General features: G+C 44.1%; 2 protein-coding genes across 4 annotated transcripts in view; both read left to right on the top strand.

The window, feature by feature from the left end:
* Positions 1 to 14,878, top strand: part of UBE2W (ubiquitin conjugating enzyme E2 W) — a 109,087-nt gene extending 94,209 nt beyond the window's left edge. Inside the window, exon 6 of the mRNA XM_055546285.1 lies at positions 14,813 to 14,878. Within this exon, the coding sequence (XP_055402260.1) occupies positions 14,813 to 14,859 (47 nt within the window). The 3' untranslated portion in view covers positions 14,860 to 14,878. The remainder of the gene's footprint in view (positions 1 to 14,812) is intronic.
* The window catches only part of STAU2 (staufen double-stranded RNA binding protein 2), a 305,621-nt gene continuing 294,625 nt past the window's right edge, over positions 6,278 to 17,273 (top strand). Inside the window, exons 1-2 of one of the 3 annotated variants that reach the window (XM_055546278.1) lie at positions 6,278 to 6,348; positions 14,813 to 14,878. In XM_055546278.1, the coding sequence (XP_055402253.1) occupies positions 14,861 to 14,878 (18 nt within the window). In that variant the 5' untranslated portion in view covers positions 6,278 to 6,348; positions 14,813 to 14,860. Of the gene's footprint in view, positions 6,349 to 6,934; positions 7,007 to 14,812; positions 14,879 to 17,273 lie in introns of those variants that run through there. The other 2 variants (XM_055546277.1, XM_055546281.1) reach the window with 2 other exon arrangements.

Here is a 17,273-nt window from a genome sequence, read left to right as displayed (position 1 = left end):
TGATGGAGTGTAAGACAAAAGAAAAAGAAGGGCCATGGAATTCATCTCAGCCAGGTGGAAAGCTTTAGACGGTTATTTAAAAATGGGTTGCATAAAACTGACATTGATGGGGTTAAAACAGAGGTCTTACCACTGTGCTCTCAAAGGTTGGCCAGGCCAGTGAGACACCCAAATAGGTCAGCTCTGTTTACCCCAGTTTGGAGGCATTTTAAAAGCTGGAAAGCAAAGTTTATAATGAAAAACCTGACCTGCAACCACTTGATGCAAATCTCAGGCAGGTTAGTTAAGATAAAGATTGACAGAAGGGCCAGTGTCCATAGGCTCAACCCCCTTCACTGGGGACCCAAAGCCTAATGCATAGGAGCGGTAAAGTATGTCAGAAGACGGAGAAGAGAACTTTGCGAGTCTTGACGTGGGAGCCCTGTGCACTGAGTACCAGCCAGTTTGGTGAAATGCTGCCTCTTGGGCCACTTAGTGGAGTGAATGGAGAAACGTGAGTGCTTATAGAATTATGATGACCGGAATGTTTAAGTGGGTTTATGGAAAGACTCCTTTACCTTCCATAGTGTTTAGCCTAGTAGTGGTCTTGCCAGTGTGAGTCTTAGAAGGTCAAGGAGACACTCCTTAGTGCAGTTGCAAGCAAATTAGGGAGCTAGGAGCATAGAGCCCTGAAAGGTTGGAATGGCAGAGGGTCAGCAGCCAAGTGTTGAGGCTGCAGTGAGGCTGCGGACAGCTGGCATCACTTTTAGGGGAAGATATCCTAAGAGATGAGGATGCAGGTAAGTGTAGGCTTAGAGGTCAGCAGGTACTGGACAGAAGCTGTATATCAGGTCTTAAGAAATGAAATGTGTGTGTGTGTGTGTGTGTGTGTGTGTGTGTTGGAAGGCAGTTGGTAGGATGGATGTGAAACCAGACAGGACCCTGTGTGTGTGTGTGGGTGTGTGTGTGGGTGTGTGTCTGTCGGAGGGCAGTTGGCAGGATGGATGTGAAACCAAACAGGACCCTGTGGGGCTCCTGGGCACAGAGGCCTTTCTGTGTTCCCTGCTTCTAGCTTGTAAGTAACAGGCTTCAGCTTCTATGACCTTCCCTGAGTTTCAGAGGGTAGGTTCAAACAGTTACTAATCAGGGAGGGGAGAAGGAGACAAGGGAGGAGCAGTCAAGAATCAATAATGCAGCCTTGGGAGAGAGTCTTGGTTCTGCCTCAGAGAATATATGACAATATCTTTAAACTCTTCTATAGAACTAAACCCTAAATGGGAGATACTCGATGAAGCATTGTTTATTCCAAGGAAAGTCACAGTTTGAGCATTCTGAGACCCACAGAAGCTCATTAGGAGACCACCTGAGGCCAAATTAAAGGAGTGCTTACCCTGCACATACTGACCCTTATCAGCAACCCCACCTTTGAAGCACTGCTATAAGACTCTTCGCCAAATACTCCCACCCCCCTACCCTGGTGGAAGACACAGTTTTTGAGGGCACAAGTCTGCTGTGTCCCTCTTTGCCCATGGAAGCTATAAAGCTATTATTTACTATTGCACCTCAAAATCTGTCTCTGAGATTTGATTTGCACAGCAGCTAAGTTTTCAGTATCAGAGGGTAGCACACTGGAACTTGGGTCGGTGAGGCAGACAAATCTGCTGGCCCCGTATAGTGGCAGGGGTACAGAGTGGCACCAGACAATTTTAACACCCTGACAGACATCACTGTCACTGGCAGCTGTAGTGCAGGAAATAGATCTTTGTCTCCCCTACTGCCGAGTTCTCGACTGGGACCCCGATAATAAAAGGCAGATCAGCAAGAGAAAAGCATGCAAATTTATTGGACACAACTTTTACACAACACAGAAGTTTTCATAAGGCAATGAGGACCCAAAGAAACAATTAAACCTGCAAACTTTTATGCTAGGTTTGATGAACAGTGGAACGTTGGGGAAAGATGTGATGGGACAGAGGTTATGAGGGAAGGGGAGTAAACTGGCCGAAGCTGAGCAAGGCTTGTTCATGCAGGTTCCTCTCCGTGTCCTTTCATCTTTGGAAGATAAGGATGCTCTTTCCTCTGGGTATAAAGAGGGCATGTTTCACATGAGGGTTTATGACCTGTTTCAGGAGAAGGTCAGAAAGTTTTTCCATTACATGCTGTTTCTCAAATTCCTTTAGTTTAACATACTCCTCACGCCAAGCTGCCATATTTTGGGGTTGCCCCAGGCACAACATGAACACTGAATGAGTAAATGAAAAAATGCGCCTGCCTGGTGGCTTCCCTGGTGGCTCAGACAGTCAAGAATCTGCCTGCAATGTGGGAGATCTGGGTTCAATCCTTGGGTTGGGGAGATTCCCTGGAGGAGAGCATGGCAACCCACTCCAGTTTTCTTGCCTGGAGAATCCCCAATGGACAGAGGAGCCTGGTGGGCTACAGTCTGTGGGGTTGCAAAGAGTCAGACATGACTGAGCAACTAAGTGCAACAGAGATGCTGAGAAAGGGATGGGAGAGGAAGGAGCAGTCCCTGTCCTGGGTGATATATCCTCTTGACATTGCCAGTTGGCTTGACCCTGTCTTGACCCTGCCTCTGTCGGTCCCTCCCTGGGTCACTTCTCACCTCCTCACTGGCCACATGGCGCACGTCCAACTGCACACATTCCAGAAACACAGCGTGACTCGGTGTTACAATTGCACGTTACAGCCTGGGCCTCTCCTCCAGCATCCAACCTACCTGTTCCTCTCTCCCACTGCTGCAGCTGCTGACTACCTGACTTGCCCGAAGTCTCCCCCTTGGCCTGAGGCAGGGAGTGGACTAGAAAAGTGTACTAAGCCCTCTGGAACCCGGTTTTTGTAGCCTCCATCATTCAGGTGTCTTCAGTGGGCGAGGGACACGTTCAATGAGAAATCAGTCGCCATGATACACACAGACCCAGGTGTCCATGAAAAGACATTTTCAATGCCATCGTTATTTTAACACGAGAGCAAAAGAGTGAACAGACAAGGAGATATATTTCAGTGAGTGTGTAGAGTTTAAACGTGACTCTAAAATTCTTTGGCAGTCTGGTCTCACCCCTTGAATCTGGGCCCTGGGACTCTTGGACCAATAGAATATGGCAGAGTTCACAGCACAGTTGTGCCAGCTGCTGAGTCCAGGCCTTAAAAGAACACGTGTCTTTGACTTCTTGTTGTTTGGAACCGAGCCACTGTGTTTTGAGGAAGCCAAGCAGCTCACAGGCCACAGGTAGGTGTTCTGGCCGACAGCCTCAGATGAGGTCCCAGTAGACGGCCAGCACCAACCACAGGTGTGAGTGAGTGTGTCCTTACCTGGTTTGGGCTCCCAGCCTGTGAGCTGTCCTAGCTGATAACTGTGGGAGCAGTTAAATATAAAGTTATTGAGCCTTTCCCAGACTGCCTGAACTAAATAAACCTCTGTTGTTTTCAGTCACTAAATGTGGGGAGAGCTTATTTTATTCATTCATTCGTTTCCATGCTGCATAACTTGCGGGATCTTAGTTCCCTTACCAGGGGTGGAACCTGAACCCCAGTGTGAAAGTGCCAAATCCTAACCACTGGACTACCAGGGATTTCCCTGGGGATGGTTTATTACAACTGCAATATATTACTAATTCAGAATGCAATCACAAGTACCAAAGAGATGAAAGAGTGAGAAAGTATAAACAGCTAGAATGTTTATTCTCCACCCCCCCTCCCCCCGCCACCCGCTCCTTTATAAATGGGAAGGGAGAAAGAATAATGAAGCCTTTTGAAGAGGGGATAGGACAAGAAGGAAAGATGACAAAGTGCTAAATGATACCTTTCAAAATAGACACAATTAAAAAGGGTTAGGAGACGTAATTGAACTTATTTAAGAAGAAACACCTGCTATCCCACGCCCCTGTGTTCAGAGATGTTACACATTTTTTCTATTTCAAGAAAATGTAAATAATTACAAGCAAGGCACAAAGAAAAGTATTGGGAATTAGAGTAACAATGGTAGAATAAAGCCAGATGATAAATTCTCTCTCTGGAATTTTTTTCCCGCACTACCAGCCGCTTTTCTGGTTCTCTGCATGCCAACTTAATGAGAAAAACAAAAGTCTTTTACTATTCATATAAACATTTCTAATACTGCATGTATGGATTTTCCCACGTCTGGTGTTTTCACTGTAAGCATGTTTGTCACATGCTGCCTAGTGTAGCCAAAACTAAATTAAATAAATGAAATTTAAAAAATTTATTCGATTTGGGGCTTAAATGTAACACACCCATGATCTCTCTCCCCCCCATCTCTTAATTAGCAAGTGGATAACCAAAGCCTTAAAATTAATTGTAAGAAAAAGTTACAGCAGAGATCAAGTTTTCAATGAACTATAACGACCTGAATAAGAGGGAATGACACTTCTGACCACTTCAGTGCCATTTCTAAAAGCATCAACTCATCCATTTATTCCGAAAGCATTTACTTCCACCTGTTGGCTGTTGGATGCTGGGACTACAAAGATGAATGAGACACAGAGCCTGGCCTTATACAAGATACTGTTTGGCATATAGAATCAGGTTCAAAAACAATCTAATACACCTATCATGTCAGAGGAGAGAGAAGAAAAAGAGCTGGCCTGCTCAGAGGAGCTGCAAAATGGTCTCAAGAAGGTGATTTTGGAAGGATCTGAATGATGACTTTTCCAACGAGTCAACTCTTTGCATGAGGTGGCCAAAGAATTGGATGGCTGGATGGCATCACCGACTTGATGCACATGAGTTTGGGTGAACTCCAGGAGTTGGTGATGGACAGGGAGGGCTGGCGTGCTGCGATTCATGGGGTCACAAAGAGCCAGACATGATTGAGAGACTGAACTGAACTGAAGGATGACTTGCTCACAGGAGGATGGACTGCAGGGAGCAGGAGGAGCGCAGCAAAGGCACAAATGTGGGAGGCTTGTCCTTCCATATTGCTGGTATGAAGGGCATGTTCTCATTCAAAGCATTGAACAAGTATTTGAATGCTAGGCTTGAGCGCTAGAAGTCATTAACCAAGGACTAGGGCACACTTAGGGAGGATGCACCACGTTTGAAGGAACTGGCAGAGGTGAAAAAGAGGGGAAGAAGCATAGGAAAGAGTTCTAGGAGGAAAACATGGCAGGAGATGATGTCCTTGCACGGGAGACCTACCACGGGTCAGGCCCTGCTTTAAAGGGCTTTGTGCATACTATGACATTAAACACACGTTATAGGGCTTCCCTGGTGGTCCAGTGGTTGAGAATTCGTCTGGCAGCGCAGAGGACACTGGTTCCATCCCTGGTCTGGGAAGATCCCACATGTCGCAGAGCAAGAAAGCCCATGTGCCACAACTACTGAGCCCTGTGCTCTAGAGCTGGGGCATTGCAACTACTGAGCCCACCTGCCCTAGGGGCAGCCCACCTGCCCTTCTGCCCGTGCTCAGCAGCAGCAGAAGCCACCACAGTGAGTAGCCTGCACACGGCAATTAGAGAGTAGCACTCACTCACCGCAACTGGAGAAAAGCACATGCAGCAAGGAAGACCCAGCACAGCCAAAATAAATAAATCTTAAAAAAAAAAAAAAAATACACATTGCTGTCTCCTGGGCAACAAAAGAATAAAACTTATCAGGTAAATAACATCCCCATGGTCTTCTACTTGGTAAGTGGATAACCTGGCCTGGTTATCTAGTTAGAATGCCCTTTCTTGTAACCTGTATGCTACACGGTCTTCCTAGCTGTTCAGAGAACTATCGGTTTTACGTGATGACTGAAAGAAATCACAGGTCTGGTAGACATGTCTCAGGCAGAGAATTGATACTGGGAGAGGAACCCTGAGAATAATAATGCAAATGGATAAGTTTGTGAAACACAGTAATAATTCTATTTCTAGACGTACTTTATTACGAGATTATTTATGGTGCCACTTACTAAATGGAGTGTTGGATTTCACGGGGCTTAACTGGGTTGAAGTTATCCAGACATCAGTAACCCACATCAAAACCAGGACGAATCAAGAAGTAATTCGAGTTTTCTGGCGTTCTTGCCTCAACAATCTAGAATCTAGGGCACTATTCTAGGATGATCCTCCTTTTTGGTTCGAAAGATTTATCTTTTCGTGATTTTTCTGGTCGAGGAGGCTGTCTGGCCACGCTGCGGCTCTTGGAGAGCAGGTGATTACTGATCACTAGTGTTTTCTGGGCGAGACAGTTGCGCTATCCCCCTCCCCTTCCCCCGCCCCCTCCTCCTCCCAGTCTGGAAAGGTGCAGGATCCGCTAAACCGTGCATCGCACAGCGGCGGCCGGAGCAGACGCGGGATGGTAGCGCGTCCCCAGCAGAGCAAAGGGGGGCAGCGAGAAAGCCTGGGGAAGGTACGGGCGGGGAGTCGGGGTGCAGACACGGCCGGGAAAGAGCAGAGGGTCCATTGGGCGGGGGAGGCAGTGGCCGAGTTGCAGGTGTGGACGAGGCTGCCCCAGGCCCACCCTTTGCAGCCGAGGGGGCGGGGAACCGGGCCGCGGGGGCCCGGAGACTGCGGACGGGGCGCGATCACAGGGCGCTCGCTCGCCCCCGTTTTCTAAGGACCCGGGGGACGGGGCCTTCGCCCGGGGGCCCGGCCTGCCGGCGCCAGCACCGCAGCGCCCGCGACGGCCGCCACTGCGGCGCACTGCCGGCCGCCAGGGGGCGGGAGCGGAGCCTCGAACAATGGCCGCGCTCGGCCGCGGGCCGGCGAGAGGAGGAAGGGAGGGAGGGTCGGTGCCGGGCGCGCGGCGCAGGTCCGCGGGGGTTCGGGGGCGCGCGTGCGCGCGCGCGTGCCGGGCGGGCTGGGGCGCGGGAGCGGCTGCGTCGGCGGGAGCGCGCGGCGCGGGCCCGGGAGGGCGCGGCGGGAGCGCCCGAAAGGCGGGCGGAGGCGGGGGGCGGGGAACCCGAGGGGTGGAAGCCGGCGGCGGCGGCGGCGGCGGCCGAGCGGGGTCAGTTCTCTGTAGTGTTTGCCAATGTTGGAGTCGTCTGCAAAGTGTCCCCGGCGAGAAGGTAAATACCCTCATTGGGGGCGTCCGGGAGGCCCCGACTTCCGCCCCGCCGGCGGAGGAGACAGAGGGCGCTGGGGAGCTCTGCGGGTCCGCGGCGCGCGGCGAACCCCGAGAAGAGCGGCCCCTTGGCGGCCTCCCCTCCCCCGCGCCTTCCCTCCCTCCTCGGGCCCTCTCGGGGCGGGAGGGGGAGGGGAGGAGGATGGCGGGGGGCAGGGAGCCGGGGAGGAGGTGAATGAATTGGTGGGGGGGCGAATGTGGAGGGGGTGGGACGACACAGGTGTCCAGAGGGGAGGAGCCGGGAGGGAGGCGAGGAGGCCGGCACGAATGGATTGAGGGGGGCCAGTGGGTGAGGGGGAGCAGGGACCCGGGAGGTGGGGGTCGTAGGGGGCCGGGGGGGTGGGAACTGCCTGAAGAGGGGACTGCGGGAGAGGCGACAGTGCGGGAGAGGGAGGGGGAGGGTCCCTGCGGAGGGGAAGGGAGGGGAGACGGGGGGGGGGTCCATCCTTGGAGGGTCTGCCAAGAAGGGGCCCGGGGGGCGCGGGAGGATCGGTGGGGCGGGGCGGGGGCGCGCGGGGGGCGGGCGGTGGTGGCTATTTCTGTATAATGGGCAAGTGATGAAGACGTAAGGCTCTGAAATGGGGAAGGTAGGTGGGGCCGAGGGGGGCAGAATGTATCCTATGACACGCAAGTTGTGCCGTGGCTCCTAAGAACTACTACGGTGAGGGCTCGGCACAGAGGGGTGGTTGGCAGCTAGTGACCTTGCCGAGGTGAAGGGAGTTGGGCGGAGAGACAAAGATCGGTTACAGAATCCACCCGGAGAGGACGGAGCCTCCCGTCCTCGGGGGAGAGCCGGGCACTGTGTGGATTGGGTCCAGGGGGGTGTTCCGCAGAGGCGATCGGGGAAACGCTTCAGCTGGGATCCTTCTGGAGAGGGGGCGGGGATAATGGCCTTGGGATCTGAAAGTCCCTGAAAATATGTGCAGAATTTTGCACTTGCTGAGAATTTTCTTTGGAAAGGATCTTTGCTTGGCGTGACGCGTTTCCCGCACCCCCCACCACCTTCCCCCAAAGGTTTAAATCTCCTTGGGTAGTGAAGGACCATGCAATTAGCGGAACATACTAAAAGATTTTAAGTTGGGTGATTCCTGCAGAAAAGATGAGATGATCTTTTAAAGGTGTTTAACTGTTAGCTGAAAACCTTCAATTTTAATGTTTGATTTCACGATTTTAGGGAACTTTGAGCATTAATCACTTTTTCTGATGCATCCTTATGTTTTAAGGAAGCATGATGAATATTTGAAATCAAAACTGTGATGGGCACGCGGGATAATAGTAACCTTGTAGGAGAAAAGATTACAACATTGCTCCTGGAGGCTATTTCTTCTCTGTCCTTGCGTTCTCAAGATGATTCACACATACCACGGTGTACTGAGCTGCAGTAGGAAAAAAAAAAATTTGTTTAATAAAACCATCAAAATCCAGATACTCTGCATCTCGATTGTTTTGTAATTTGGCAGGTTTTTCATTTTTCAGTTTGTATTTTATTGCAAACCAGAGATAACACATACCACTTGAATTGTAAATTTGCTGCATTTTGCAGCAGGCCTACATTAAATTTGTGAAACTTAAAACAAGCTATGTGATTTCTACGGTTTTATCCTGCTATGTTTTCAACTCAAGGCACCGGTTGCCACACTGCATTCCATGGCAGTGTAGTTTGAAATTTATTCCTGAGTGATCATTAGTTGGTAGGACATGGTTCAGATTTCTTCACTCATCACTAAAATTTTCTTTAAAAATCTGTGTTTAGTATTTGTGACAATGTTGCTGTATAATCCAGGTTTGCACTGTTAACTTCAGATAGACTGCCATGTAATTTTTAAGTTACATTTTTTTTATTTGGAAATAATTTCAAGTTTACAGAAAAGTACCAATAATAAGAATAATGCAAAGAGTATTCTTGTAACCTTAACTCAGAGTCACCTGTTACCATTTTACAATTTATCATTTACTTTCTTTCTGTCACACACATAATGTTTTTTTTCCTAGACCATTTGAGGATAAGTTACATACATCATAGTTCTTTACTCTGCCATAATTCAGCATGGAAGACCATGTAAATTTCACATTTTAGCTTACTTGCCATGCCTGGAATGAAATTCTAGGAAGGAGAGGCTTGGTCTGGTTTTCAACAAAGAATAAGACTATCAAAAATATCTAAGCTGATTATCAGTTATTAGTATACAAACAGTATAGAAAGTGAGGTTGAGTGGTTTTTCTGTATTAGAATCAGGTTCTGAAAGTTATAATTGGCCAATGTGTTGGGTTTTTTTTTCCTCTGTAGTTAACCTCCTCTTTACATCTATTTCTGTGTCTTCTTTTCTTTTGTATACTTTGAGCACTGGATATTGGATCATTTATGTGTACAGATCATAATAAAAGTCTAGATATTGCAAAGTTGAATTTTGTTAATATTAGACTGACTAGTGGAGAAATACACACTATAATCAAATCATATCTAGATATATTCATGCTTTTTCTAGATACTCAAAATATTAGGTGTGTGTATAGAATTCATAATAATTATAATTTTTATTTTTGTGTCATCGATTTTGAGTAATTCCCTGAAGTTCTATATAGGATCCTTGCCATTATTGTTTTAGAGATCAGGCCCTTTGTTACAGGAATATTTTTAAGAAGTTGAGTCTTTATTTATAATTTAATATATAATGGAGGGAAGGGGACTTTGAACCAGACAAAACTGAGTTTTAATCCTAGTGATGTGACCATGGAGGAGTGACCCAACTTCTAGAAAAATGGAGATATCACCTACATTCCAAGGTGTTGAGGATTAAAGGAGGTAATATAAATATGGCAAAATATGGCACCTGATACTTAAAATTGGTGTCTGATAACTCTTTTCTTTTTTATTTGGCTGGTAGTATGTATGTCGGAGAAGGCAATGGCACCCCACTCCAGTACTCTTGCCTGGAAAATCCATGGACAGGGGAGCTTGGTAGGCTGCAGTCCATGGGGTCGCTAAGAGTCGGGAACGACTGAGCAACTTCACTTTCATTTTTCACTTTCATGCATTGGAGAAGGAAATGGCAGCCCACTCCAGCATTCTTGCCTGGAGAATCCCAAGGACAGGGAAGCCTGGTGGGCTGCTGTCTCTGGGGTCGCACAGAGTCGGACACGACTGAAGCGACTTAGCAGCAGTAGCAGCAGCAGTATGTATGTGGATGTTTTCCACTGGAATGGTTCATAGAGTGAGACTTCTCTAGAATATATCATAGATTCTTTGTTGTTATTTAGTCCCTAAGTTGTGTCTGACTCTTGCAACCCCATGGACTGTAGTCTGCTAGGCTCCTCTGTCCATGGGATTCTCCAGGCAAAAACACTGACGTGGGTTGCCATGCCCTCCTCCAGGGGATCGTTCCAGCCCAGGGATTGAACCCGGGTCTCCTGCATTGGCAAGCGGATTCTTTACCACTGAGCCATCTGGGAAGCCTTCATAGTCTCTAGGGCACTGTTTTGTACCAAATTGTTCTGTTTTTCTTAGAGAAAAACAGTTATTTGTGGTACTTTTGAAAAGAAATGAAAATGAAAAACTTTTTTTAAAACACTTTTTAAGAAGCCCATGAAAATTTTAGAAGCTTTGAGTTGGTATTCAGTTTTGTAGTGGCTTGGAATCTAAGAATGGGAATAGTAAATGTTTTGCTTTTCATTGTCAGATGAGACACTGAAGTGAGGGTTGCCTGTCGGTTGTGGGATAGGTGTCAATATAAGATGTTGTATAGATATAATAATTTAATAATGCCATTTTATAAAGCAGGATTTAATTGTTGAGGATTTTATAGATTTAATTTTGCACAGCTTTCAATTACTCAGATGAGCAGACTGTGGTTCATAATACACACAGCGAGTGATAATAGCAGTACATTTCTGAGTCACGTTGGACCTTTAATTCTTCATGAGTGGCAGGTCCCCTCCAGGTAGTGGTGCCTTGTCTCCATAAACCATCCTGCCTGTTTCCACTTAGTAGCTTGGAATCTGGAGCTACCTGTCCTGATGTGCCTGACAGGGTATCACTGTAGGGCATTTTGGGGACACGTGAATAGGTTTCTCTAAAAGCACATAGTTGTAATTGGAATGAAAGGTAGCTAGAAACTTTTTGACAGATGAAGGGAAGGTGGATTTTATGAAGCTGTAGGCAGTATAAAATGCTCTGCATTGTATTGATGTGACTTGATATTTTTATCAGATTCTTTTAAATATAGGACAGTAGATGTGGCATGTCTTTAAAGAAGAAATGAAGTTAAAAGAAATGTGCTATGGTGGGCATTCCAGATTGTCCGTGGAATAGTTGAATCTTTATATTGGTATAAATCTAAGATAACTTGTTTGTGAAAAAAACTAAGTTCAGAGTTTTTATCCTGTGACTTCCCAGAGTGCTGTTACAGACTGATAGTTTCATGTTTTAATTTATACAGATCTTTATAATTGTGAAGGAAAGGCTTACAGAATTTTTAAAATTGTATCGTCAGTTTTGAGTGAATAGGTGCTTTTGCTTTTGCTTCTTCATAAAACTGCCTTTTGTATATCGGAAGATTAGAACTTCCCCTGTATTTTATTGTGCCTTTTTCTCAGGATCAGCCACCAGTGTTGCCAAACTCTAATATTGAAGAAACACATACAGGTCTATAGATAGCATTGTTAACTTGTAGAGGCATACATGAAAAACAAAATGAGATTTTTTTAACTTTGGTAAATTCTTATTAAATAATGTTAAATTCTGGGAAGTAAGGGATATTAGATCACTGAGAATGCTTTTAGTAGTTAATTCATATTTTAATGTCCAAGTGAACTTTTTTTGATTAAAAAAAGAAAATTGGTTTGGTTTGTAGTTTTACATATTGGTGGTGTATTTTATTTTATTTTATTTATTTATTTTTTTTATGCTCATATTTCATTTTTATTCCAACAAAAAGTCTTATAAAAGCCATGTAAACCTCCTATCAGGAAAATACATCAGACTCTTTTATTACCTGCATTAATGTTTATCAAAATATTTGTAATTTATTTATTTATTTTTTTTAAATTTTATTTTATTTTTAAACTTTACATAATTGTATTAGTTTTGCCAAATATCAAAATGAATCCGCCACAGGTATACATGTGTTCCCCATCCTGAACTCTCCTCCCTCCTCCCTCCCCATTCCATCCCTCTGGGTCGTCCCAGTGCACCAGCCCCAAGCATCCAGTATCGTGCATCACATGAAAAGATGCTCAACATCACTCATTATCAGAGAAATGCAAATCAAAACCACTATGAGGTACCATTTCACACCAGTCAGAATGGCTGCGATCCAAAAGTCTACAAGTCATAAATGCTGGAGAGGGTGTGGAGAAAAGGGAACCCTCTAACACTGTTGGTGGGAATGCAAACTAGTACAGCCACTATGGAGAACAGTGTGGAGATTCCTTAAAAAACTGGAAATAGACCTGCCTTATGATCCAGCAATCCCACTGCTGGGCATACACACTGAGGAAACCAGAAGGGAAAGAGACACGTGTACCCCAATGTTCATCGCAGCACTGTTTATAATAGCCAGGACATGGAAGCAACCTAGATGTCCATCAGTAGATGAATGGATAAGAAAGCTATGGTGGTGTATTTTAACACCATTTCACTAATGCTGTACTTTTTAATGATTTTCTCTTGAATAAAATGTAAATGTTTAAGTTTCATAATTTACCACTTTCATATTCTAGCATTAATTATTTATTAATGTTGAACAGGGAATTGATTTTTGGGGGTTTGCCTAAATATATTAGTTAACACCTAAAGCATCATAGAATTATAGAACTTTAGAGTTGACCAGGACTGTCTTACTTATTGCTGCATAACAAATTACACCAGAAATTAAGAATTTAAAACAGCAAATATTTATCATCCTAGTTTCTGTGGGTTAGAAATCTGGGTGCAGTTTATCTGGGTGCCTGTGGCTCAAGGTCTCCTAGGAGGTTGCAGGTAAGCTGTTTCTGGGGCTGTGATCTCATCTGAAAGCTTGACTAGAGGAAGATCTGCTTCTGAGTCATTCATGAGACTCTTGGCAGGACTGAGTTCTTGCAGTGTCTTGGACCAAAAGCCTCAGTTTCTTCTGGGTTGTTGGCCCAAGGTGTCCCTCAGTTCTTTGCCACGTAGGTCTGTTTACAGGACAGCTTACAACGTGGCAGCCGGCTTCCCACAGAGCAAACAGGTGAGAGAGAACGAGAGCAGGTGACACGCAGGAGGGTAATGATGGTCTTTTTGTAACTCAGTCTTGGAAATGGTAGTTTGTTATTGCTGCTTTGCTCTATTCATTAGAGGCTGCCTACCAGAGGACTTGCATTTACTTTTCAAAAATTAAAAAAGAAAAAATAGAAGCAAGAGAAAGAACTCTTAAGATACACAAAGTAATTTACCAAGGCTCAAAAGGCAATCTCCTGAAGAGCTTGGACTAAAATGCAAATACACCGGTACTCAGGCCTTGTGCTGTTTCTACAACATGCAGTTCTCTTGAAAAATGTAAAAACTGACATAGATGCTGAGGTCACTATTAGATAATTGAAAACTTTCAAAGTCATTTTGAATTGACTCTGGTTTGTCATCTTGAAAAAAATGGTAGTCAAAAATGTATATACATATGAACACATGCATATTCATATGGTGTCTGTATATACATATCTCAAGAACCTTTGCTTCAGAGGGAAAGTTCAGTATTAAAATTTTTCAGTATAAAAGTTTCTACACAAGTGATTGAATTTAACTTTTGCTGTATATAAAAGTTGTGATAATTTTTGGGGGGAACTGTAGATAATTTCGTGTCTTAACTTCTCCCATTACAAGGTCCATTTATTTTTAAGTTTGGGTTTTCCTGCCCTTCTTTGCTATCTTTCTTTTGGGTCACGGGATTTGTGGGATCTTGTTTGATCCCTGGTAGTGAAACTATCGAACTGTGCCCCCTGCAGTGGAAGCACGGAGTCTTAACCCCTGGACTGCCAGGGAAGTCCCTGATAGCTATTTTTAAGTTACGTGAAGAAGAGATTTGCCACATGAACATAATACAGCCATCACAAGGAGGTCAGACCCATAAGGAAACAAATCCAAATGTAAGAATGGGATGTGTCACAGTGGTGATTTTCTTTTTGAAAATGTTATATAAAATTTTAATATGCATGCAGTTTTTTGGTAATGATATTAAAGCCAGAAACAAGAAAAAACCAAAACTAGGTAGCCTTACCATGTGCTCTTTTCCATTCCACCTAAGAGAGTATGCATGTTACATCTTCAGGCTTAATTTATCTTATAGAGGATGGGAACAGAGCTGTTTAAAACCTTACTGGAGCAAGGGAAGTATATATTCAATATTAATCTGAAACTTTTAGATTGTTTTAATAGCTTCACTTTTGCTGAAATTGTTGTAGAACTCTAGAACCAGAGGAGACTTTGTTCAGCCTAGATCTGCTCCATCCAGTATGGTAGCTAGTCGCCACGTGTGGTTAAGTTTAAATAACATTAAAGGAAGTTTAAAATTCACTTTCTTATTTGTTTTAGCCACATTTCAAGTGTTCAACAGCCACATGTGGCTACCAGCTTGGACAGTGAAGATCTAGAATATGTTTATCATCATAGAAAGTTCTACGCTGATCTAGATCTGCTCCATTATATATTTGATTTTTGGTCACGAACATGTGTTTAAAGTGCTAATCATTGTGATCACCAACTAAGTTGAACTTTTATTTCTTCATTTTCGTTTTCTAGTTTTTGGAGCCGTGAGGGATACAGCACTTTGGTCAATATTGTTTTAACATGCTTCAGATAAATCAGGTGAGTTTGTGTTAAGGCATGTCACTCTTATATGGTGCTTGGGCCATAAATCGTAGAGCATTTTAACTCAGCTTTCCTATAACCACCACCTGACCACCAGTTTATAGAGCAATTACATACTATATATTTGTCATAGGAAGGCTGCAGGGCAGGTTTTGTAAGAATTATAGCAATAGTCCTGAACGCTGGTAGATTTTGAGTGTTAACAGCAGAAGGTTCATCTGTTCTTTCTGATGTCACATCCCTCCAGGACTTGGTGTATTCAGGAGTCATGATCTAGCTTCGGTAGGTGGCAGTTCTGCAGACTGGAAGCACTTTCAGTGTCAAATCTTGTGAAGTAGTTGTAACAGTGCTTTAAAAAAAGATTGCTTTTTCTGGGGTGCTGGAGAAGGCTAAAAGGAAGTGCTCTGCTAAATAAACTATAGCATATAATGTCTTAGACTCACTGAAAGAAATAGTTTTCTTAGGTCTTGGCATTTCTCCAAGAACTTTATACATTTAATCTTACCCTTTCTGAACAAAAAAGGGTATTGTATCATAACTGTAATTTTACAAAATTACTTTATTTCACATTTGCAAATCAAGAGAGGAGTAATTAATTTCACTGCAAGAAGAAATTACATTTTTTTGTGATTTGAGGGAGTAATCCATGACCTCCCCGCTAATCCCCGCTCCATGAAGTTCACCTTGCCTAAGAAATCTCCAGTTCCTCTGCCTCACGTACCATTTCTGAGTCAATGACTTCTAAGTTTATACCTCGTTGAGACCTCTTTTCTGAGCTTCAGACTTAGGGAGCAGTTACCAACTTGATCTCTTAGCTTGGATATCTTTCTGCATCTCGGACTTAATGTGTGCCTAGGAAACAGTCTAAATGCTTCAGTGAAACTAGACTCTTTTAGGTCCTAGATTAAGCATGGTTGTTCCTGCTTTACCTCTCCCTGGCCCTCTTCTCACTCTCCCCCCACCCACCTCTTGCCCTGTGCTTGGTTCAGTTGACTCACAGGCCTGGGATGTGCTCTCATAACACCCTGCCCTTTTGTTTAATGACGCTCTGACATTTGAAATTCTGTTCAAATAGGTAATGTTGATTAACATCTGTCTTCCTTGTTACTTTGTTTACTGCTGAATCCCCAGGTCCTAGAATAGTTCTTACTGTCTGTGATATTTACGTATTTGCTGGATGAGTGGGTGAATGGTGCTAGGGTTGTCACTAAAGCAGGGAGATCTCCATTCTTGTCAACAGTAACCACAATTGTGTTGTAAGTTTTGGTATTGTATGATGCTGCTTCACGCAGATGCCATTAATGTAAATCTCTCCTTTATGCAAAGTTGATCTTTGATTTTTTCCTTGAATTAGGCAGTTTTCTTGTGTAGCAAATACTGCTTTCCTCAAAGATGTTACTCACACAGGCTAAAGGGAAGGTACTGTGCTTAGTGCTTCCTGTGCCTTCCGGGTTCCGTCAAGTCCCACTAGCTGCGCTGATGGTGCTTGATGGGATGTGACCTACAAACTGCGCTGTAGGTGTGAGGTCCCCCAAGTGACTGTATGGATACTTGCTGTTAATTATATGGGTACAGTAATTCTACCATAGATAGACAGAAATTATCATTTGTTTTATGTCAGACCACGTCATTGAAAATTATGGTTTATGGAACAGTCCTAATGAGGATTTACTAACCCTCAGTGCTGCTGGTCATGTTGAACCAGGCCTTGCAGACAAAAACTAGGCAACATTCTGCATGGCCACAGCAGTTCCCTGCACCTTGGCTAGAAATTGTCCACAGTGCCAGGAGATAGACATGCTTTGCTTGTAGCAAAGAAGTATTTCTCAGCTCGCTTCAGGACCCTCTCTTGTTATTGATTAAGTTTTATCCTCCCAAACTGTTCAAGTCTGAGAGAAAAAACTAACCTAATTTGAAATAGTAGAAGTTATAGAGAACACTTCCTCTTTGGCCAAACCTAAAGTCACATTGAATTTTTAAACTTACAAGTGATTTTAATGTTTTGTTATTTTCATGGTGATTGCTTTCGTATTAGAGAGTTCTCAAGATAAATGTGAAAAGACATGAAAAGGCGATTGAAGCTGGCATCTTGCAGCAGTTGAGATTTTTCACTTTGTGATTTTCAGTATTTAGGATTAGTAGATAAATTTTTATTCGGAAGGTGTTTTGTTTCTTAAAATGCCTGATTAGTACTAGCAAATTATTCCATATGTGTTCCTAGAACTAATTAAAAACTAGAGTATTGAATACCGAGTTACTTGGTATCCTCTTTGATATTATATTGTCTCTAGCTGACATTATTACTAAGAAACATAGGAATGTACCATGTTCTGCTGCCATAATGATACTTCTGCCTTTAAATTCTTCTTCACATTTTTACTTTCACCTTTTA

This window comes from Bubalus kerabau, chromosome 14 (assembly GCF_029407905.1).
Source record: "Bubalus kerabau isolate K-KA32 ecotype Philippines breed swamp buffalo chromosome 14, PCC_UOA_SB_1v2, whole genome shotgun sequence".
NCBI classification, from domain to species: Eukaryota; Metazoa; Chordata; class Mammalia; order Artiodactyla; family Bovidae; genus Bubalus; species Bubalus kerabau.
This window is presented reverse-complemented; position numbering and strand designations above follow the sequence as displayed.